This window comes from Aphelocoma coerulescens, chromosome 30 (genome assembly GCF_041296385.1).
Source record: "Aphelocoma coerulescens isolate FSJ_1873_10779 chromosome 30, UR_Acoe_1.0, whole genome shotgun sequence".
Taxonomy (NCBI): Eukaryota; Metazoa; Chordata; class Aves; order Passeriformes; family Corvidae; genus Aphelocoma; species Aphelocoma coerulescens.
In genome coordinates, this window is record NC_091043.1 from 627,235 (window position 1) to 645,895 (window position 18,661).

Here is an 18,661-nt window from a genome sequence, read left to right on the forward strand (position 1 = left end):
TGGGACCGCTCCCAGCTCCTCCAACAGTGTTTATGCAAATATCAACGTGCGGATTGTGGGAAGGGTGGGTGGGGATATGCAAAAAAGGCACATTAGCTCGCAGTGATATGCAAAAGTGGATGGGCGTGGCTATGCAAATAAAAAACCGAGTCCAAAGCCCCCCCAGCCTGGCGCCTTCCCAACAGGGATCAGGAGCACCACGGATCTCCGGGGCTCTGCCCAACGGGGGTCACTGGGGATCATCCAAGGCCGATCCTCCCACGGGGGATGGAGCTGGAGCAGCGCACGAAGCTCTTCCCGCACTCGGGGCACTCGCGGCGCTTCCCTCAGCGGTGCCTCCGTTGGTGTTTGGTCAAGTGAGATCTCTGTGAGAAGCTCTTCCCGCACTCGGGGCACTCGTAGGGCCTCTCCCCGGTGTGGATGCGCCGGTGGGAGACGAGCGCGGAGTTTTGCTTGAAGCTCTTCCCACACTGGGGACACTCGTAGGGCCTCTCCCCGGAGTGGAGGCGCTGGTGGGCGATGAGGGTGGAGTTTACCTTGAAGCCCTTCCCGCAGTCGGGGCACTCGTGGGGCCTCTCCCCGGTGTGGATGCGCCGGTGCCTGATGAGGGTGGAGCTGTGCTTGAATCCCTTCCTGCAGTCAGGGCAGCGGAAGGGCCTCTCATCCGTGTGAATGCGCTGGTGCCGAAGGAGACGGGAGCTGGTGTGAAACCACTTCCCACACTCCCCACACTTGTAGGGCCTCTCCCCAGTGTGGATCCTCTGGTGGATAATCAGGTTGGAACTGTAGCTGAAGCTCTTCCCACACACCCCACACTCGTGGGGCCTCTCCCCGGTGTGGATCCTCTGGTGGATAATCAATTGGGAACTGTAGCTGAAGCTCTTCCCACACTCCCCACACTTGTAGGGCCTCTCCCCGGTGTGGATCCTCTGGTGGATAACCAGGTTGGAACTGCAGCGGAAGCTCTTCCCACACTCCCCACACTCGTAGGGCCTCTCCCCGGTGTGGATCCTCTGGTGGTTGATCAGCATGAAGCCCTGGTTGAAGCTCATCCCACAAACCCCACACTCATAGGGCTTCTCCCCGGTGTGGATCCTCCGGTGGACGATCAGGCCAGACCTCTGCCTGAACCTCTTCCCACACTCCCCACACTCGTAGGGCCTCTCCCCGGTGTGGACGCGCCGGTGGGCGATGAGGGTGGAGTTTTGCTTGAAGCCTTTCCCACACTCGGGGCAGCGGAAGGGCCTCTCACCGGTGTGAACGCGCTGGTGCTGGATGAGGGTGGAGCTGGTCCGAAACCTCTTCCCGCAGTCGGGGCACTCGTAGGGCCTCTCCCCGGTGTGGATCCTCTGGTGCCGGAGAAGAGCAGAGCTGGTCGGAAACCTCTTCCCACACTCCCCACACTCGTGGGGCCTCTCCCCGGTGTGGATGCGCCGGTGGGCGACGAGGGTGGAGTTTTGCTTGTAGCCCTTCCCGCAGTCGGGGCAGTAGAAGGGCCTCTCATCCGTGTGAATCCGCTGGTGCTTCAGGAGATCGGTGCTGGTCGGAAACCTCTTCCCACACTCCCCACACTCGTAGGGCATTTCCCCAGTGTGGAACCTCTGGTGGACGATCAGGTTGGACCTGCAGCTGAACCTCTTCCCACACTCGGGACACTCGTAGGGCCTCTCCCCAGTGTGGATCCTCTGGTGGATGATGAGTCTGGAGCGGTCTCTGAAGCTCTTCCCACACTCCCCACACTCATACGGCCTCTCCCCAGTGTGGATCCTCTGGTGGACGTTGAGTCTGGAGCGGTCTCTGAAGCTCATCCCACATTCCCCACACTCGATGGGCCTCTCCCCAGTGTGGATCCTCTGGTGTACGATGAGTCTGGAGCGGTCTCTGCACCTCTGCCCACACTCCCCACACTCATAGGGCCTCTCCCCAGTGTGGATTCTCCAGTGGCGGATCAGATGGGATCTCTGGCTGAAGCTCTTCCCACATTCCGAGCACTTGTGGGGCTTCTCCCCAGCGTGGGGCTGCTCACGGACCCCCAGCTCCGAGCTCCGGCCGCAGCTCCGGCCGCCTTCCCGGCCCGGCGAGGCTCCTTCCTCCTTGCAGCTCCTTGGGCTGCGTTTGCAGCCCCTCCTCGTGCGGCATCTCCGGGGCTTTTCCTCCCCATTGCATTCCTGCGCCGTGGAGCCGCTCAAAACGGCCTCTGCCACCAGGTTCTGCCGCGGGCATTTGTCCTCCCTGGGCTCCGTGCTCAGCTCCTTGTCTGGGGAGGAAGGACAAGCAGAGGATGGGATTTGCCTCCGTGCCACAGGGAAGGGCACGGAGATCCCCCCAGTCCGTCCCCGGCAGGACGGCGTCGGCAGCGGGGTTGTCCTGCAGCCGGGGCCGATGCTGGGCTGGGAGATGGAGCAGGACAGAGGGCAAAGGGCCACTGACTTCCTCCTCACCTGCCTGCGGCTCCCGGGCCATCTTCCCCTTCCTCGCGGCCTCCTCCTCCTCCATCCGGCCGCGCCTTGGCGATGGCAAATCCTGCTCGGGGGAAAGCAAGGCCTGAGCGCCTTGGCTTTGCTGCTGCCCAAGCCCAAGCCCAGCTCCACAAGTCCCCGCCCCGTTCAGCCTCGGGGGGCCCGGAGCCCGCTCATCTCCAGCCTCCCCCACCCCTCCCGGCTGCCGGGGGTCCCGCGCCTCCGGGATCGCCCCTTCGGCTCTCCCCACTCCGCGGCTCCCGCCTTCCACCCCCCGGCTCTCCCGGGGATCCCCAAAACCGGCATCGCCCCCACACCCCCCCAAGGCGCATCTGCGGCTCAGCTTTGGGCTCCTGCAAGCTCCCAACATCGCCTGCCCCGCGACAAACGCCCCGCAGAGCCCCGATGCGTTTGGGGCGAGCTCCCCCTCCCCGCTCACCTCGGCATGCGGGGGGGGCGATGCTGCCGGAGCCGGGGCAGCTGCGGCCTCAGCGGGCGGGCGGCGGAACCGCGCGCTTCTGCCGCTGCTCCTCCTCTTCCTGCTCCTCCGCCTCCTGCTCCTCCTCTTCCTCTTCCTCCTCCTGCTCCTCCCTCCTCTTCCTCCCGCGCCTCCTCCGCTCCCGCCCCGGCCCGGGCAGCTTCCGACACCCCAAAGCAGCCGCGCTGTGCCCGGGCCGGCTCCCAAAGCGGCCCCGCCCCGCGCGGCACTGGGAGCGGTACTGGGAGCGCTGGGAGCGGTGCCGGCAGCACCGGGAAGGAATTGGCAGCACGATCCCTCCTCCCAGTGCGGCTCTTACTGGGAGCACTGGGAGGGAGCTGGGAGGAAACGGGGACCCGAGGCGGCCGCAGCCGGCGCTGGGCGTGGCCAGCGGGAGGGCGGGGTTATGCAAATCTGGGCGCGATAGCGCGCGGTGATTGGTGGGCGCCGGTGGGCGGGGCCGGGGCGGTGGCGGCCGGGGAGAGGGGCCCGGGCGGGAATGGAAAATTGGGAACGGGAATGGAATGGAAATGGAATGGAATGGAATGGAATGGAATGGGACCAGGAATGTGGGACCGGGAATGGGGAAGGGACCGGGAATGTCGGACCGGGAATGTGGGAGCGGGAATGTGGAAACAGGACAGACAATGGGAATGAGACCGGGAACGGGATCCGGGCCGGGATGGGAACGGGACTGGGAGGACACATAAATGGGGACAGGAGTGACAGCGGGGAGAGCGGGATCGTGGACAGGCGACCCCGGGAACAGGGATGGGGGACATGGGGACAGGTCCAGGGCAGGGCATCCTTGAGCAGCTGCCCCAGAACCTCTGCCAGGGTCTCCCAGCGCAGCCGGAGCCGCTCGGCCTGGGGTGCCCAAAGCCCTGAGCGACCCCCAAGTCCCTGCCAGGAACCCCCAACTCCCTCAGAGCCGGCATCCCCCAGATCCCCGGGAAGATCCCCCCACGTGCCCATCGGCGTCTCCGTTCAACGTCTTTATTTTTAGCCCGGGTTTGGGGGTTTGGAAAGGACAAAGAGAAACGAAAAGAAAGTCAAGGCCACGGGGAGCCAGGAAGAGGCGGAGCCCCCCCAGCCTGGTGCCTTCCTGTTGGGAGAGGATGAAAATTTGGTAAGAACGTGTCACCGCTTCGTCGGCTCGGCAGAAAGATCTCTGAATGTACAAACCGGGGATGAGACGGAACCGAAAGCACGCTTTGATATCGAGGAAAAGACGTTCTGCTGAACCAGCGATCACTGAATAACTGAGACGGCAAAGGTCGGAGATGAGCGTGAAGGAGATTTTTTATGATTACGACAAAGGCGTGGGGCTACAAACAAAGACGTGCTCTTCCCGTAAATGAGTCTCAGGAAGAGCGTAAGTAAACAGAAAACGTGTTTTTACCAGAAAGAGAGACACGGCAGGCAAACGAGGAACGTCGATGTGGCAGGTAGAAGAAAGGCCTGAGAATTTTGCACTGTAAGCTTTAATTGTAACTTACTTTTGGGATTGAATAATAACGACTAAAATATGATAATGGGAGCAGCTGTGGTAGGCTGTGGGTAAATATAAAGGTGCTGTGTACGGTGCTGCGTGGTTGTCGTGTATCGAGATACTCGGCAAAGAAAAGCAAATAACGCGTTGTAACTTGAACGGAAAGCGGCTTCAGGTGTGCCCAGAGCTGTAGGTGACAGCTCCAGCACAGCTCTGGCCACCCCACTCCCTGAGCTGCTGTAACTCCGGCTGGGCAACAAACAGCTTTCCAGAGAGCCGCCCCGAGTGCGGACATCCTTCTGAACACTTCTGCTGTATCTTCCCAACAGGGATCAGGAGCACCACGGATCTCCGGGGCTCTGCCCAACGGGGGTCACTGGGGATCATCCAAGGCCGATCCTCCCACGGGGGATGGGGCTGGAGCAGCGCACGAAGCTCTTCCCGCACTCGGGGCACTCGCGGCGCTTCCCTCAGCGGTGCCTTTGTTGGTGTTGGGTCAAGTGGTAGCTCTGTGAGAAGCTCTTCCCGCACTCGGGGCACTCGTAGGGCCTCTCCCCGGTGTGGATGCGCCGGTGCACGAGGAGAGCGGAGCTGGTCTGAAATGTCTTCCCACACTCGGGGCACTCGTAGGGCCTCTCCCCGGTGTGGATCCTCTGGTGGTTGATCAGGCTGAAGCCCTGGCTGAAGCTCTTCCCACACTCCCCACACTCATAGGGCTTCTCCCCGGTGTGGATCCTCTGGTGGCTGATGAGGCCAGACCTCTGTGAGAAGCTCTTCCCACACTCCCCACACTCGTAGGGCCTCTCCCCGGTGTGGACGCGCCGATGGGTGATGAGGGTGGAGTTTTGCTTGAAGCCCTTCCCACAGTCGGGGCAGCGGAAGGGCCTCTCACCGGTGTGAACGCGCTGGTGCTGGATGAGGGTGGAGCTGGTCCGAAACCTCTTCCCGCAGTCGGGGCACTCGTAGGGCCTCTCCCCGGTGTGGCTCCGCTGGTGCTTGACGAGATTGGACCTGTTCTGATACCTCTTCCCACACTCGGAACACTCGTAGGGCCTCTCCCCGGTGTGCGTCCGCTGGTGCTTGAGGAGATCAGAGCTGATCTGAAACCTCTTCCCACACTCCCCACACTCGTAGGGCCTCTCCCCGGTGTGGACGCGCCGGTGGGCGACGAGGTGGGAGTTGTACTTGTAGCCCTTCCCGCAGTCGGGGCAGCGGAAGGGCCTCTCCTCCATGTGCGTCCGCTGGTGCTTGAGGACATCGGAGCTCCATGGAAACCTCTTCCCACACTTGGGACACTCGTAGGGCCTCTCCCCGGTGTGCATCCGCTGGTGCTGGACCAGGCTGGAGCTGTGTCTGAACCTCTTCCCACATTCCTCACACTCAAAGGGCCTCTCCCCGGTGTGGATCCTCTGGTGGACGATCAGGTGGGAGCTCCACCTGAAGTTCTTCCCACACTCCCCACACTCGTAGGGCCAGTCCCCCATGTGGATTTTCCTGTGGTGGATCAGACGGGATCTCTGGCTGAAGCTCTTCCCACATTCCGAGCACTTGTGGGGCTTCTCCCCAGCGTGGGGCTGCTCACGGACCCCCAGCTCCGAGCTCCGGCCGCAGCTCCGGCCGCCTTCCCGGCCCGGCGAGGCTCCTTCCTCCTTGCAGCTCCTTGGGCTGCGTTTGCAGCCCCTCCTCGTGCGGCATCTCCGGGGCTTTTCCTCCCCATTGCATTCCTGCGCCGTGGAGCCGCTCAAAACGGCCTCTGCCACCAGGTTCTGCCGCGGGCATTTGTCCTCCCTGGGCTCCGTGCTCAGCTCCTTGTCTGGGGAGGAAGGACAAGCAGAGGATGGGATTTGCCTCCGTGCCACGGGGAAGTGCACGGAGATCCCCCCAGTCCGTCCCCGGCAGGACGGCGTCGGCAGCGGGGCTGTCCTGCAGCCGGGGCCGATGCTGGGCTGGGAGATGGAGCAGGACAGAGGGCAAAGGGCCACTGACTTCCTCCTCACCTGCCTGCGGCTCCCGGGCCATCTTCCCCTTCCTCGCGGCCTCCTCCTCCTCCATCCGGCCGCGCCTCGGCGATGGCAAATCCTGCTCGGGGGGAAAGCAAGGCCTGAGCGCCTTGGCTTTGCTGCTGCCCAAGCCCAAGCCCAGCTCCACAAGTCCCCGCCCCGTTCAGCCTCGGGGGGCCCGGAGCCCGCTCATCTCCAGCCTCCCCCACCCCTCCCGGCTGCCGGGGGTCCCGCGCCTCCGGGATCGCCCCTTCGGCTCTCCCCACTCCGCGGCTCCCGCCTTCCAGCCCCCGCCTCTCCCGGGGATCCCCAAAACCGGCATCGCCCCCACACCCCCCCAAGGCGCATCTGCGGCTCAGCTTTGGGCTCCTGCAAGCTCCCAACATCGCCTGCCCCGCGACAAACGCCCCGCAGAGCCCCGATGCGTTTGGGGCGAGCTCCCCGTCCCCGCTCGCCTCGGCATGCGGGGGGGGCGATGCTGCCGGAGCCGGGGCAGCTGCGGCCTCAGCGGGCGGGCGGCGGAACCGCGCGCTTCTGCTGCTGCTCCTCCTCTTCCTGCTCCTCCGCCTCCTGCTCCTCCTCTTCCTCTTCCTCCTCCTGCTCCTCCCTCCTCTTCCTCCCGCGCCTCCTCCGCTCCCGCCCCGGCCCGGGCAGCTTCCGACACCCCAAAGCAGCCGCGCTGTGCCCGGGCCGGCTCCCAAAGCGGCCCCGCCCCGCGCGGCACTGGGAGCGCTACTGGGAGCGCTGGGAGCGGTGCCGGCAGCACCGGGAAGGAATGGGCAGCACGATCCCTCCTCCCAGTGCGGCTCTTACTGGGAGCACTGGGAGGGAACTGGGAGGAAACGGGGACCCGAGGCGGCCGCAGCCGGCGCTGGGCGTGGCCAGCGGGAGGGCGGGGTTATGCAAATGAAGGGGGAATTCCGCACTGTGATTGGTGGTCGTAGATGGGCGTGGTCTTTGAAGCGGCGTTCGGTTCCCGCCGCGTGGTTGGTTCTGGTGGGCGTGGTTATGTAAAATACGGGGGTCCGGCTCGGTGATATTTTGGCTCTTTGGGCGTGGTTATGCAAATTAAGCAGCTGTACCCCGGTTATTTGTTGTTCTTGTGGGTGGGGTTATGCAAATTAAAGGCCGGTCCGCGTCCTATTGTCGGAGATGGTGTCCAGTGTCCGGTGTCCGGTCCCGGAGCGCTGAGCCCGGTCCGGGGGGTGTCCGGTGTCCGGTCCCGGAGCGCGGAGCCCGGTCCGGGGCGTGTCCGGTCCCGGAGCGCGGAGCCCGGTCCGGGGGGTGTCCGGTCCCGGAGCGCAGAGCTCGCTCTGGCCGCTCGGGGAGGGGAAGTTTTGGGGTCCCCAGAGTCCCCTGAGGTGGGGAGGGGGCGGATTTTGGGGTCCCCAGGAGAGGGGGCCGCCCCCCCGAGCTCCCCCCACACTTTGTGCTGTCCCCAAGAATTTCCCCAAATCTCCCCCCATCCCGGGGGCGCGGCCCCCCATCCTAATCCCGGTCCCGATCCCGGGGGTGGCTGACCCCTATCCCGATCCCTGTCCCGATCCTGAGTCGGTCCCGATCCGGACTCGGTCCCGATCCCGATCCTGATTCGGTCCCGATCCTGATCCAGACCTCGATCCCGATCCTGATTCGGTCCCGATCCCGATCCTGACTGCGATCCCGATCCCGGGGGCGGCTGACCCCTATCCCGACCCCGATCCCGACCCCAATCCTGACCCCGATCCCGATCCTGACCCCGATCCCGATCCCGGGGGCGGCTGACACCGGTCCCGATCCCGACCCCAATCCTGACCCCGATCCCGATCCTGACCCCGGGGGCGGCTGACACCGATCCCGATCCCGACCCCAAACCTGACCCCGATCCCGATCCCGACCCCGGGGGCGGCTGACACCGATCCCGATCCCGATCCCGGGGGCGGCTGACACCGATCTCGACCCCGATCCCGATCCCGACCCCGGGGGCGGCTGACACCGATCCCGACCCCGATCCTGACCCCGATCCCGACCCCGGGGGCGGCTGGCACCGATCCCGACCCCGATCCTGACCCCGATCCCGACCCCGATCCTAATCCCGATCCTAATCCCAATCCTGCTCCCGATCCTGATCCCGGGGGCGGCTGACACCGATCCCGCCCCCAATCCTGACCCCGATCCTAATCCCGGTGCCACGTGAGCGCTGATCCCGTTAAGAGCCTTTGCCCGGGGGTGGGGGGGTGACAGCCATGGCCGCCCCCCCGGCGCGCACTGTCCTTGTCACCGGCTGCTCCTCGGGCATCGGCCTGGCCGTGGCCGTGCGGCTCGCGCGGGACCCCCGGCGGCGCTACCTGGGTGAGGGGGGGTCCCCAAATGTCCCCAGGGCGGGAGGGGACACCCCGGGATTGTCCCCGACACCGGAGGGTGAGGGAGGGTCCCCAAATGTCCCCAGGGCGGGAGGGTGAGGGGGGGTCCCCAAATGTCCCCAGGGCGGGAGGGGACACCCCGGGATTGTCCCCGACACCGGAGGGTGGGGGGGGGGGGTCCCCAAATGTCCCCGACACCGGAGGGTGAGGGGGGGTCCCCAAATGTCGCCAGGGCGGGAGGGGACACCCCGGGATTGTCCCCGACACCAGAGGGTGAGGGGGGGTCCCCAAATGTCCCCAGGGCGGGAGGGGACACCCCGGGATTGTCCCCGACACCGGAGGGTGAGGGGGGGTCCCCAAATGTCCCCAGGGCGGGAGGGGACACCCCGGGATTGTCCCCGACGCCGGAGGGTGAGGGAGGGGTCCCCAAATGTCCCCAGGGCGGGAGGGGACACCCCGGGATTGTCCCCGACACCGGAGGGTGAGGGGGGGGTCCCCAAATGTCCCCGACACCGGAGGGTGAGGGGGGGTCCCCAAATGTCCCCAGGGCGGGAGGGGACACCCCGGGATTGTCCCCGACACCGGAGGGTGGGGGGGGGGGGTCCCCAAATGTCCCCGACACCGGAGGGTGAGGGGGGGTCCCCAAATGTCGCCAGGGCGGGAGGGGACACCCCGGGATTGTCCCCGACACCGGAGGGTGAGGGGGGGTCCCCAAATGTCCCCAGGGCGGGAGGGTGAGGGGGGGTCCCCAAATGTCCCCAGGGCGGGAGGGGACACCCCGGGATTGTCCCCAAGGCGGGAGGGTGAGGGGGGGTCCCCAAATGTCCCCAGGGCGGGAGGGGACACCCCGGGATTGTCCCCGACACCAGAGGGTGAGGGGGGGTCCTCAAATGTCCCCAGGGCGGGAGGGGACACCCCGGGATTGTCCCCGACACCGGAGGGTGAGGGAGGGTCCCCAAATGTCCCCGACACCGGAGGGTGAGGGGGGGTCCCCGAATGTCCCCAAGGCGGGAGGGGACACCCCGGGATTGTCCCCGACACCAGAGGGTGAGGGGGGGTCCCCAAATGTCCCCAGGGCGGGAGGGGACATCCCGGGATTGTCCCCGACACCGGAGGGTGAGGGGGGGTCCCCAAATGTCCCCAGGGCGGGAGGGGACACCCCGGGATTGTCCCCGACACTGGAGGGTGAGGGGGGGTCCTCAAATGTCCCCAGGGCGGGAGGGTGAGGGGGGGTCCCCAAATGTCCCCAAGGCAGGAGGGGACACCCCGGGATTGTCCCCGACACTGGAGAGGGTCCCCGACAGGATTTTGGGGGTGTCCCTAACGGGATTTTGGGGTTTTTTTGGAGTCTCTGTCGGGATTTTGGGTTTTTTTTAGGGTCCCTGTCGGGATTTTGAGGTCCCTGTCGGGATTTTGGGTTTTTTTTTGGGCTCCCTGTCGGGATTTTGGGCTCGCAGTCCTGGCCACCATGCGGGACCTGTCCCGGCGGGTTTGGGGGAGTTCCTGGTGCGGTTTTTGGGATCCCTGACAGGTTTTTGGAGTCCCTGATGGGCTTTTGGGTTTTTCTGGGGTCTCTGTCGGGATCTTGGGGTCTCTGTCGGGATTTTGGAGTCCCTAGCGAGATTTTGGGGGGGTTTTTTTGGGGTCTCTGTCGGGATTTTGGGCTCCCTGCCGGGATTTTGGGCTCGCAGTCCTGGCCACCATGCGGGACCTGTCTCGGCGGGTTTGGGGGCGTTCCTGGTGGGGTTTTTGGGGTCCCTGACAGGTTTTCGGAGTCCCTGACGGGATTTTGGGTTTTTTTGGGGGGTCTCTGTTGGGATTTTGGGGTTTTTTTAGGGTCCCTGTCGGGATTTTGAGGTCCCTGTCAGGATTTTGAGGTCCCTGTTGGGATTTTGGAGTCCCTAACGAGATTTTGGGGGGGGGTTTTTTGGGGTCTCTGTCGGGATTTTGTGCTCCCTGTCGGGATTTTGGGCTCGCAGTCCTGGCCACCATGCGGGACCTGTCCCGGCGGGTTTGGGGGCGTTCCTGGTGGGGTTTTTGGGATCCCTGACAGGTTTTTGGAGTCCCTGATGGCCTTTGGGGTTTTTTTGGGGTCCCTGTCGAGATTTTAGGGTCTCTGTCGGGATTTTGGAGTCCCTAACGAGATTTTGGGGGGGTTTTTTTGGGGGGTCTCTGTCGGGATTTTGTGCTCCCTGTCGGGATTTTGTGCTCCCCGTCGGGATTTTGGGCTCCCTGTCGGGATTTTGGGCTCGCAGTCCTGGCCACCATGCGGGACCTGTCGCGGCGGGGGCCACTGGAGGCGGCGGCCGGGGCCACCCTCGGGGACACCCTGCGGATCCTCCGGCTCGACGTCACCAGCGACAGCTCCGTGGCCGAGTGCCTGGCGGGGGTCCCGGGGGGGCGCGTGGACGTCGTGGGTGAGGGGTTGGGGGGCATTTTGGGGGGGTTTGGGGGCATTTTGGGGGGGTTTGGGACATTTTGGGGCCGTTTCGGGGGGAGGTCGGGGCTTTTGGGGGATTTTCGAGGCGTTTCTGGGGCAGGTTTGGGGGTGTTCCGCGGAGGGATTTGGAGCGGTTGGGAGGTTTTGGGGCAGGTTTGGGAGGTTTTGGGGCATTTTGGGCGCGTTTTCAGGGTGGTTTTGGGGGAGTTGGGGGTGTTTTGGGGGGGTTGGGGGCGTTTTGGGGCGGGTTTGGGGGGATTTTGGGGCGGATTTGGTGGGGTTTTGGGGCAGTTTTGGGGCGGGTTTGAGACTTTTTCAGGCGGGTTTGGGGGGGTTTTGGGGCGGTTTTGGGGGGGTTTTGAGGCTTTTTGGGGCGGGTTTGGGGGGATTTTGGGGCGGGTTATGGGTGGTTTTTGGGGCGGTTTTGGGGGGGTTTTGGGGCGGGTTTGGGGGGATTTTGGGGCGGGTTACGGGTGGTTTTTGGGGCGGTTTTGGGGGGGTTTTGGGGCGGGTTACGGGTGGGTTTTGGGGCGGATTTGGGGGGGTTTTGGGGCGGTTTTAAGGCGGGTTACGGGTGGTTTTTGAGGCGGATTTGGGGGATTTTGGCTCCCCTCACCCCCCCCCCCCCCACTGAACAACGCGGCGTAGGAAGGTGGGAGATTCTGGGCTGTCCCTGAGGTGAATTTTGGGCTGATTTTGTGGGGTTTGGGGCGGATTTTACGGGGTTTTTGGGAGGTTTGCGTTATCTCGGAGCCCCATCAGTGGATTTTGGGGGGGATTTCGGGGTTTTTTTTTTGGGGTTTCCCTGGCAGTGAACAACGCGGGCGTGGGGCTGGTGGGGCCCCTGGAGAGCGCCACGGGGCCGCAGGTGCAGCGCGTGTTCGACACCAACGTTTTTGGGGTGCTGCGCCTGGTCCAGGCCCTGCTGCCCCAAATGAAGCAGCGCCGCAGCGGCCACATCGTGGTGGTCAGCAGCGTCATGGGGCTGCAGGGTGAGACCCCAAAATCCCCGCCCCGGCACCCCAAAATACCCCCCGGGACCCCAAATCCCAGCCCAGCCACCCCGAAATACCCCCCGGGACCCCAAATCCCCGCCCCGGCACCCCAAAATACCCCCCGGGACCCCAAATCCCTGCCCCGGCACCCCGAAATACCCCCCGGGACCCCAAATCCCAGCCCAGCCACCCCAAAATACCCCCCGGGACCCCAAATCCCCGCCCCGGCACCCCAAAATACCTCCCGGGACCCCAAATCCCAGCCCAGCCACCCCAAAATATCCCCCGGGACCCCAAATCCCAGCCCAGCCACCCCAAAATATCCCCCGGGACCCCAAATCCCAGCCCAGCCACCCCAAAATATCCCCCGGGACCCCAAATCCCAGCCCAGCCACCCCAAAATCCCCGCCCCGGCACCCCGAAATACCCCCCGGGACCCCAAATCCCAACCCCGCCACCCCAAATAATTCCCCGGGACCCCAAATCCCAACCCCAGCACCCCGAAATATCCCCCGGGACCCCAAATCCCTGCCCGGGCACCCCAAAATCCCCCCCGGGATCCCCGAGTCCTTCCCGGGACTCCCAAAATCCTCCTGGAGACCCCAAATCCTCCCAAAGCCCCCCCGGCACCCCCCAAACCCTTCCCAGATCCCAAATTTTGGGGGGATCGAGACCCCAAATTCTTCCCTGAACCCCCCCCAAATTTTGGGGCTCCCCCGACCCCCCCGTGCCCCCCCAGGGGTGAATTTTAGGCCCATCCCAGCCCCAAAACGGCTCCTAAAATCCCCCTGGGAGCTCCCAAACCCTTCCCAGATCCCAAATTTTGGGGGGATCGAGACCCCAAACCCTTCCCCGAACCCCCCAAAATTTTGGGGCTCCCCCGACCCCCCCGTGCCCCCCCAGGGGTGAATTTTAGGCCCCTTCCGGCCCCAAAACGGCTCCTAAAATCCCCCTGGGAGCTCCCAAACCCTTCCCAGATCCCAAATTTTGGGGGGATCGAGACCCCAAACCCTTCCCCGAACCCCCCAAAATTTTGGGGCTCCCCCGACCCCCCCGTGCCCCCCCAGGGGTGGTTTTCAATGACATCTACGCCGCCTCCAAGTTCGCTGTGGAGGGGCTTTGCGAGAGCCTGGCGGTGCAGCTGCTGCAGTTCAACATCTTGTGAGTGCCCAAAACCCCCCGAAATCACCCCAAAATCCAATCCCCCACAGCCCAGGATTTCCCAAATCCAACCCCCCCCCAAAAAAACCCGGAATTCCCCCCCCATAAAAAGCCTCCAAATGTCAAAATCTTCCCCCGAAACACCGAGAGGCCAAAAATCCCCTCTGAAAAAAACCTTCAAAATGCCCCCAAAAAACCCCAAATCCCCCCCCCAAAAATCCCCCAAAAATCCCCCAAAAAATACAAAAAACCACCCAAATCCCCCCCCGAAAAAACCACAAAAAAACCCCAAATCCCCCCCCAAAAAAACCACAAAAAAACCCCAAATCCCCCCCAAAAAACCACAAAAAACCCCCAAATCTTTCAAAAAATAACTAAAAAAACCCCAAAAATCCCCCCCAAACCCTCAAAATCCCCAAAAAAACCCCAAAAAACCCCCAAAATTCCCCCAAAATCTCCATGTCCGTGACTTAGGTGGGAGCACGGGGGGACCCCAAAATCCCCCCAAAAATAAGAAAAAAAACAAAAATCTCCCCCGAAAACCCCCCAAAAATCCAATAAAATCCCAAAAATTCCCCAAAAGTCCCCCCAAAAATGCCAAAAAAGAACCTCCAAAAATTCCACTAAAAATCCCCCCAAAAATCCAAAAAAATCCCTTAAACACCCCCCAGAAAATCCCAAAATTTCCCCAAAAGTCCTCCCAAAAAATGCCCAAAAAATCCCCCAAAAATCCTCCAAAAATCCCCCCAAAATCCCAAAAATCCTCCAAAAACCCCCCAAAAATGCCCCAAAACATCCCTTATACCCCCCCCAAAAATCCCAAACAATCCCAAAAAAACCCCCCAAAAATCCCTTAAAACCCCCCCAAAAATCCCCAAAAAATCCTCCAAAAATCCCCCCAAAATCCCTTAAAATCCCTTAAAACCCCCCAAAAAATCCCCAAAAAATCCTCCAAAAATCCCCCCCAAAATCCCTTAAAATCCCTTAAAACCCCCCAAAAAATCCCCCAAATCCTCCAAAAATCCTTAAAAAACCCCCAAAAATTCCCCAAAAGTCCCAAAAAATCCCTTAAAAATCCCTCAAAAATCCAAAAAATTCCCCAAAAGTCCCCCAAAAAATCCCCCAAAAAATCCAAAGAAATCCCTTAAAACCCCCCCAAAAAATCCCTTAAAAATCCTCCAAAAAATCCCAAAAAATCCCAAAAAATCCCAAAAAATCCCAAAAAATCCCCAACCCCCCCCAATCCCATCCGCAGCGTGTCCCTGGTGGAGCCGGGCCCGGTGAACACGGAATTCGAGCGGAAGGTGCTGCAGGAGGCGGAAAAATCGGAATTCCCGGGCAGCGACCCCGAAACGCTGCGCTACTTTCGGGACATTTACCTGCCCGCCGCGCGCCAGGTGTTCCACACCTTCGGCCAGAGCCCCGAGCACGTGGCACAGGTGCCGATTTGGGGGATTTGGGGCGTTTCGGGGGGTTTTGGGATTTTTTGGGATTTTTTGGGATTTTTTTTAGGGATTTTTGGGGATTTTTAAAGTGATTTTTGGGGATTTTTGAGTGATTTTTTGGGGATTTTTTTTTTATTTTTTAGGGATTTTTGGAGGATTTTTAAAAATTTTTTTTGGCGGGGGTTAAGGGATTTTTGGGGATTTTTTGGGATTTTTTGGGATTTTTTTGGAATTTTTGGGGGGATTATTTTAGGGATTTTTTGGATTTTTTGGGGATTTTTTAGGGATTTTTTAAGGGATTTTTGGGATTTTTTGGGGTTTTTTTGGGGGGATTTTTGGGACTTTTTTTGGGATTTTTTGGGATTTTTTGGGATTTTTTTGGAATTTTTGGGGGGATTTTTTTAGGGATTTTTTGGATTTTTTGGGGATTTTTTAGGGATTTTTTAAGGGATTTTTGGAATTTTTTGGGGGTTTTTGGGGGGGGATTTTTGGGACTTTTTTTGGGATTTTTTGGGATTTTTTGGGATTTTTTTGGGATTTTTTTTAGGGATTTTTGGGGATTTTTTAAGTGATTTTTGGGGATTTTTTAAGTGATTTTTGGGGATTTTTGAGTGATTTTTTGGGGGATTTTTTTTTATTTTTCAGGGATTTTTGGAGGATTTTTCAAAATTTTTTTTGGCGGGGGTTAAGGGATTTTTTGGGATTTTTGGGGATATTTTTGGAATTTTTGGGGGGATTTTTTTAGGGATTTTTTGGATTTTTTGGGGATTTTTTTGGGATTTTTTAAGGGATTTTTGGGATTTTTTGGGGGTTTTTTGGGGGGGATTTTTGGGACTTTTTTTGGGATTTTTTTGGATTTTTTGGGGATTTTTGGGGATTTTGGGGGGATTTTTGGGGGGAATTTTTCGGGATTTTTGGGATTTTTTGGGGATTTTTTAGGGATTTTTTTAGGGATTTTTGGGATTTTTTGGGGTTTTTTTGGGGGGATTTTTGGAACTTTTTTGGGGAATTTTTTTTAGGGATTTTTTTGGATTTTTTTTTAGGGATTTTTGGGACTGTTTGGGGGTTTTTATGGGGTTTTGGGGCAGTTCCCTGTCCCTGTCCCACCTGGAACTCGACACCTTCGGCCAGAGCCCCGAGCACGTGGCACAGGTGCGGATTTGGGGGATTTGGGGCGTTTTGGGGGATTTTGGGGGTTTTTTGGGGATTTTTGGGTGATTTTTTGGGATTTTTGGGGGATTTTTTGGAGGATTTGGGGGATTTTTGGGGGGTTTTATTTTCGGGATTTTTTGGGGATTTTTAAGGGATTTTGGGGGGGGGATTTTTGGAGGATTTTTGTGATTTTTAAGGGTTTTTTTTGGGGATTTTGGGTTTTTTTTTGGCATTTTGAGCAGTTTTAGGTGGATTTTGAGCATTTCCGAGCGGGATTTTGGGGTCTCCCCGACCCAATTTTGGGGTGTGCCCATCACCTGTGCCCCCCCGGTCATTGGAGACCCCCCCGCCCCCATTTCTGGATGGAACTTTGGGGATTTTGGGGGGATTTTGGGGGGGATTTGGAGCTTTTTGAGCATTTCTGGGTGGATTTGGGGTGGATTTCGAGCCTTTCCGAGCGGGTTTTTGGGGTCTCCCCGACCCAATTTTGGGGTGTCCCCATCACCTCTGCCCCCCCGGTCATTGGAGACCCCCCCGCCCCCATTTCTGGGGGGTCCCTGAGGGGATTTTTGGGGGGAATTGGGGCATTTTGAGGTTTTCTGGGTAGATTTTGGGTGGATTTCGAGCATTTCCGAGCGGGTTTTTGGGGTCTCCCCGACCCAATTTTGGGGTGTCCCCATCACCTGTGCCCCCCTGGTCATTGGAGACCCCCCGCCCCCATTTCTGGGGGTCCCTGAGGAGATTTTTGGGGGGAATTGGGGCATTTTGAGGCTTTCTGGGTAGATTTTGGGTGGATTTCGAGCATTTCCGAGCGGGTTTTTGGGGTCTCCCCGACCCAATTTTGGGGTGTCCCCATCACCTGTGCCCCCCCGGTCATTGGAGACCCCCCCGCCCCCATTTCTGGGGGGTCCCTGAGGGGATTTTTGGGGGGAATTGGGGCATTTTGAGGCTTTCTGGGTAGATTTTGGGTGGATTTCGAGCATTTCCGAGCGGGTTTTTGGGGTCTCCCCGACCCAATTTTGGGGTGTCCCCATCACCTGTGCCCCCCCCAGGCCATCGTGGAGGTGATCGGCGCCCCCCGCCCCCCGTTCCGGACCCCCACCAACCCCCTTTACTCGCCGCTGCTGGCGCTGCGCTTCGCCGACCCCCGCGGGGATTTGGGGGTGCGGAGCTTCCGCCGCCTCCTCTGGGACCTCGGCCCCGTCTTCCACCTGAGCCTGGCGCTGCTGCGCTGCCTCACCTGCCGCTGCTGCCGCCGCCGCGTCACCCCCGTCTGAGGGCACCCCGAAATTTGGGGGGTGGGGGTCCCGGGAAGGGTCCTGGGGGGGGATTTGGGGCGAAATCGGGACGGGTTTGGGGCATTTCGGGGGGATTTGGGGGGGATTTGGGGTGCTCGGCTGGCCCAGCGCTGCCTCACCTGCCGCTGCTGCCGCCGCCGCGTCACCCCCGTCTGAGGGCACCCCGAAATTTGGGGGGGTGGGGGTCCCGGGAAGGGTCCTGGGGGGGGATTTGGGGCGAAATCGGAGCGGTTTGGGGGCGGTTTGGGGGCGTTTCGGGGGGATTTGGGGGGATTTGGGGTCCTCAGGTGGCCCAGCAGTGGATTCTAAGTCACCCCTGTCTGAGGGCACCCCGAAATTTGGGGGGGTGGGGGTCCCTGGAGGGTCCTGGGGGGGGATTTGGGGCGAAATCGGAGCGGTTTGGGGGCGGTTCGGGGGGATTTGGGGGAGTTTCAGGGGGATTTGGGGGGGATTTGGGGCCCTCAGGTGGTCCAGCTGTGGATTCTAAGTCACCCCTGTCTGAGGGCACCCCGAAATTTGGGGGGGTGGGGGTCCCGGGAAGGGTCCTGGGGGGGGATTTGGGGCGAAATCGGAGCGGTTTGGGGGCGTTTCGGGGGGATTTGGGGGGATTTGGGGTCCTCAGGTGGCCCAGCTGTGGATTCTAAGTCACCCCTGTCTGACGGCACCCCGAAATTTGGGGGGGTGGGGGTCCGGGAAGGGTCCTGGGGGAGGATTTGGGGCGAAATCGGAGCGGTTTGGGGCATTTCGGGGGGATTTGGGGGAGTTTCAGGGGGATTTGGGGGGGTTTCAGGGGGATTTGGGGGGATTTGGGGTCCTCAGGTGGCCCAGCAGTGGATTCAAAGCCACCCCTGTCTGAGGGCACCCCGAAATTTGGGGGGGTGGGGGTCCGGGAAGGGTCCTGGGGGGGGATTTGGGGCGAAATCGGAGCGGTTTGGGGGCGGTTTGGGGGCGTTTCGGGGGGATTTGGGGGGATTTGGGGTCCTCAGGTGGTCCAGCTGTGGATTCAAAGTCACCCCTGTCTGAGGGCACCCCGAAATTTGGGGGGGTGGGGGTCCCTGGAGGGTCCTGGGGGGGGATTTGGGGCGAAATCGGGGCGGGTTTGGGGCATTTCGGGGGGATTTGGGGGGGATTTGGGGTGCTCGGCTGGCCCAGCGCTGCCTCACCTGCCGCTGCTGCCGCCGCCGCGTCACCCCCGTCTGAGGGCACCCCGAAATTTGGGGGGGTGGGGGTCCCGGGAAGGGTCCTGGGGGGGGATTTGGGGCGAAATCGGAGCGGTTTGGGGGCGGTTCGGGGGGATTTGGGGGGATTTGGGGTCCTCAGGTGGTCCAGCTGTGGATTCTAAGTCACCCCTGTCTGAGGGCACCCCGAAATTTGGGGGGGTGGGGGTCCCGGGAAGGGT

At 61.2% G+C, this 18,661-nt stretch overlaps 1 protein-coding gene and 1 pseudogene across 1 annotated transcript; one reads left to right on the plus strand and one right to left on the minus strand.

Annotated features, from left to right (window-relative positions):
- Positions 1-103: 103 nt before the first annotated feature.
- LOC138100205 (zinc finger protein 850-like) lies at positions 104-7,548 on the minus strand (annotated as a pseudogene).
- A 1,050-nt stretch (positions 7,549-8,598) lies between these two features.
- On the plus strand, positions 8,599-17,241 carry RDH8 (retinol dehydrogenase 8). Its single transcript, XM_068997997.1, has 6 exons — positions 8,599-8,760; positions 11,027-11,188; positions 12,024-12,203; positions 13,274-13,367; positions 14,623-14,806; positions 17,017-17,241. Exons 1-6 carry the CDS (start codon positions 8,655-8,657, stop codon positions 17,239-17,241), a joined length of 951 nt encoding a protein of 316 aa, XP_068854098.1. The 5' UTR covers positions 8,599-8,654.
- Positions 17,242-18,661: the final 1,420 nt, after the last annotated feature.